The sequence below is a fragment of the Rhododendron vialii genome, chromosome 7a (genome assembly GCF_030253575.1).
Source record: "Rhododendron vialii isolate Sample 1 chromosome 7a, ASM3025357v1".
Taxonomy (NCBI): domain Eukaryota; kingdom Viridiplantae; phylum Streptophyta; class Magnoliopsida; order Ericales; family Ericaceae; genus Rhododendron; species Rhododendron vialii.
In genome coordinates, this window is record NC_080563.1 from 38,918,540 (window position 1) to 38,923,313 (window position 4,774).

General features: G+C 40.6%; 1 protein-coding gene across 1 annotated transcript; it reads left to right on the plus strand.

Moving 5' to 3' along the window:
- The first annotated feature begins 2,505 nt into the window (after window positions 1-2,505).
- On the plus strand, window positions 2,506-4,327 carry LOC131334655 (uncharacterized acetyltransferase At3g50280-like). Its single transcript, XM_058369786.1, has one exon. It carries the CDS (start codon window positions 2,740-2,742, stop codon window positions 4,102-4,104), a length of 1,365 nt encoding a protein of 454 aa, XP_058225769.1. The 5' UTR covers window positions 2,506-2,739; the 3' UTR covers window positions 4,105-4,327.
- The last annotated feature ends 447 nt before the right edge of the window (window positions 4,328-4,774 follow it).

A 4,774-nucleotide genomic window follows, 5' to 3' on the forward strand; every position in this document is an offset into this window, starting at 1 on the left:
TTGCAAGAGATGAAAGAGAGGGTTGAAGGAGAGCCTTTCATTTTGGTGCCAAACCATGTCTCAGAAAGCGTGGAAAAGCGAAATTGATTGAGAAATTATAGAATAAGGAGGAGTGAGTGAACCGTTCATCGTCTCCTTTGACGAGTTAGTGTAGATTATGTACAACTTTGGGTCAAGTCTAGTGCAAAGCAATTTATGTGACTTCTGTTAGTATTTAAGTAGCTTGATTAGGATGCTCCAAGGCTAGTAAAAGTGAGAAATTTATGGGACTTTGTTGCGATTTGGTATTGCGACCGGAAGCGATCGACGCCGTATTTACTAACAGTAACTGCAGCAAAACCGAATCCGGTAAGCAATTTAGGTAGGAGCACTAGTTGGTGATTTAAAAAGAAGAAGAAGCTAGGACTGCTCCAAGGAGGATATCATAAAAAGTGGAGATATATACTCAATGTTTTGAAAGTCTTTAATAATTTGTTTGAAATCAATTGCTTGAGCAATTAAACCAAGTGTAAACAGATTTGTTAAACTCGATAAGTTTTTAAATCAAGTACTGTCACAAGCTACACAGGTTTAAAGACGAGAGCAAAACGGGTGAGTTTTGAGCATCTTGTCCGGATTGGAGTGACGTCCGTCCAGGGTCGGCCCTGGAATAAGCTCCACAAGTCCCCAGGCTTGAACAACCCCCCACCACGGGGCAACCAAAAAAAAAAAAAAATCCCGCAAGTATGTAATAAAATTTTTATTTGGCGCTATTATTACTTTCTTTGTCCCAGTGGAAAGGATTTGTGTGTCCATATAGAGTGTGCAGGTTCAAGTCACAATGTGGGCAGAGTCCTTATTTGTCTTTTTCATCCTCCAAGTCCCAATGGAGCTCCCCCTCCCCCCCCCCCCCCTCCTATTCTTTTTGGTCAACAAACTATAGGATCATCTCTTCTTCTTTTTTTGCTTCTTATGCCTCATATAGTCTTACTATTACTTCTTTTCCTTTTATTTTTTCATGTGACATCTACTATTAAAAAGTTAAAGGGTTTAATTATTTGGTAAATAAACTTTCCTGTAATATATCTTCTTTTGTTCTGGTCAAACTATTTTGCTTTTATATTTCTTTTGATTACAATAACTGATATAGACGTTAAAATATTTATATTGGTAAATATTACTCACTTAATTTTAACCTTATATAGTAGGGTGTTTTTTTGCTAAAAATGATTTGTAAAAACAGTTGCTTCGGCAAAGAGCAGTTTTCCTTAGTTGAAGTCACATAAAAATTTACATTTAAACTACTATGTCATACGAGAGATTAAGTGGATCGGCTATGATCTTAATTGAAAATGAGTACATCATTAAGCTTAAGTACAATAACTTAATTGAAGATTTTACTTCAAGAGATGCAAGAAGAAGTTGTTTTCTTTAAATTAGATTGTGGTAGTCAAAAATAATATAACCGGAGTTACATTTTTTAAAATTATTTTGATGTAATTCAAGCTAAAATCACAATGTAACATTGATTTTTTTTTTTACTTATATGTTTTTTATTTGTTTTTCACTGACTTAATAGTATGTGGGCAATCAAGCTTGGGGTCGGGCTTGGGCAATCCAAACATCGGGGCCGGCCCTGCGTCCGTCCAAACTGCCACCAGCTAGCCAGACTCCTGGACATATGCTGACGGTGGTCACGGCCGGTCCTGATGGTCGGGTCCGTTCTCTTGCATTTTATTACTAAGCTATTGTCGTAGACTATACAAATAAAACCTAGCTCTTTGTTTATGGTTCTAAAATATTTTTTGAGATACAAAGAGGCTAGAGAAGAAGAGAAACAAAGAAAACGGAGAGAATGGGTCAAAGAACAATGGTTTCCAGTTCCACCGTCTACTCCGAGATGATCAACTCCATAATGAGCGGCTAAACTCTCCGGCTAGGGTAACGAGGATGCTTCTCCGAATAGTATGATTGTATAGATTTTTAGTGTAATGATTCATGGAGTAGTGGTTATAAAAGTATTCATTCTTTCGATCTATCTTTCGTGTTTGTATTCGTGATCGATATCAAGTACTGTGATACGATAGTTTTCAATGCTTTCGGATAGTCTATGAGATAGACTACACAACATAAGACGGATCATGCTATTAAACAATGCACTTTGAGAGGGGTTGTTCCGATATGTTGAGAAAGTCTTTACGAAGTATGAGTCTTGTGAATCGGAAATTATTGGTAGGGATCACAACCCTTATGGTGGTAATTTTTTATGTTGAATGTTAACCCGAGGTTTAATGTCAACCATACTATGAGGGGAGGTTGAATCGAAACTCTCTACTAACTACACTTAGTGAAGTGACAAATCAATGTACAATACAAACTCATAACATATAAAAATACTTGCGTAGTTGAATAAAGCTCTATATGATAATACGGTTTAAAATATCAATAAATTGACCCTTCACCTACCCACTCCAAACAGAAAAATGAATATCAATTGATTTGCCAAATTATGAGAGAAATGTGCTGATGTTGTTTTCTTTGTTTTTTTCCGTTGGCTTTTGGCCTCTTCTGTACCTACAACTCCGAAATTGCTCGATAAATGTGCTCATCTACTCACAGTTTTTTTTTTTTTGTTGGCTTTCGCCTCTTGTACGTGTACATAAAACTCAATACAACAAACTGCAAAGCTAATTGAACCAAAGTGAAGGGTTAGCTTCAGCAAGCACAGAAAAACAATAGTCTCCACAATCCCATTTTACAATGAATCCTCCAATTGTTCAAACCATCTCAGAGTGCTTCATCAAACCACAATATCCAGTAGAAGAGACAAAGCCTCCGATCTTCTTGACCGCATGGGACATAACCATGCTCTCACTCAATTACATCCAAAAGGGTCTTCTGTTCATTAAGCCCCAAACAACAACAAATGATCAAGAAAACCTAGTCAAATCCCTCCTAGATAGGCTCAAGGATTCCCTCTCTCTCACCCTTGTTCATTTCTATCCCCTCGCCGGTCGACTCGCGACCCTGAAACAAGAAAACCCGCCTTCGTACTCCGTATACATCGATTTCAACAACAGTCCTGGAGCAAAATTTATCTATGCAACTGCAGATTTAACTATCGCGGACATTCTTTCCCCTGTTGATGTTCCTGTGGTTGTTCAATCCTTCTTTGATCACGACAGGGCGATCAATCACGATGGGCACTCGATGTCGCTGTTGTCGATTCAAGTCACGGAGTTAATCGATGGGATATTCATCGGTTGTTCAGCCAACCACGCGGTTGTTGATGGGACATCTTATTGGCAGTTCTTCAACAGTTTATCTCAAACCTTCAGTGCACAAGAAAAGAATCCTGGAATTTCTCGACCTCCAATTCTTGAACGCTGGTTCCCTAACGGGCACAGTCCTATGCACAACCTCCCTTTCTCTCACCATGATCAGTTTATTAGGCGATTTGAACCACCCCCGCTAAGAGAGAGATTCTTCCACTTCTCGTCGGAATCCGTAGCCAAACTCAAAGCAAAGGCTAATTCTGAAAGCAAATCGACCAAGATTTCCTCGTTCCAATCTGTATCCGCGCTTGTCTGGAGGTGTGTGATCCGGGCCCGTCGTCTTCCACGCGACCCGGAAAGCAATTTCAGCTGCAGTGTAAATAACCGGAGCCGAATAAACCCGCCGTTGCCGAACGAGTATTTCGGGAATTCGGTGAACTTTTTGACGGCAAAAGCCACCGTTGGCGAATTGCTTGATCACGGATTGGGGTGGGCGGCGTGGCGGTTGCACGAGACGGTGGAGGCCCACACCGATGCGGCGGTGCAACAGTGGGTGGAGAAGTGGATAGAGGATCCAGTTATAAGCACACGTGGGCCTGCTCTGTATAACCCGTACGGTGTATTGGAATCGAGCTCGCCGCGGTTTAGGATGTACGAGAATGAGTTTGGGATGGGGAAAGCGGTGGCGATTCGGAGCGGTTATGCCAATAAAATGGACGGGAAAGTGATGTTTTACCCTGGGTACGAAGGCGGCGGGAGCATGGATTTGGAGGTTAACCTCCCGCCGGAAACAATGGCCGCGCTTGAATCTGACGAGGAGTTTATGGATGGCCTCAATGGCAAGTGCTGAAGGGCACATTATCAACATTTAGAAGAATAAAAATTCATGTAGCAGGATGCTATTGATTGTGACATGTAAAAAAATAAAATTATGTAGCAGAACGCTATTGATTGTGACACAAAGCTGGATTTGGATTAGGATTGGTTTGGTTCATATTTTTGTATCACTTGAATTTTGATTTGTAATCTCTTAAAAATGTCAGTGCCACTCACTCTCTCGTTGTCTTTCTCAATGCTATCCAATTGTGGTGCGTGTGTTCGTGAATAAGCATAGCTCGAAGACAATAAAATATCAAGAGAGTTTGGATACAATGGAACCAAAATGCAACGTGAATGACTTATTAAAAATATAAACAGTAGTGCTATAGGGATCGACGGTCTCCATATCGAAATTGTACCGACGGCCGCGCCGGGCCAGCTCCGGCCACCGGACGGCCGATCTGAGCCGTTCAAAAATTTTTTTTTTAAAAAATGAGGGGAATTGCGAGAGAATCAACGGCATCTGATGTGTATAGGGTGTTTGATCCAAATACCATATTTTTCGTGTATATATTTATATACGAAAAAATGGGGTATTTGGATCGAGCTTGCACTTACGCATGTCGGATGCCGTTGATTCCTACGAGGGCCCACTCGATTTTTTTTTTTAGAATTTTGGACAGCTCGGATCGGCCGGCACG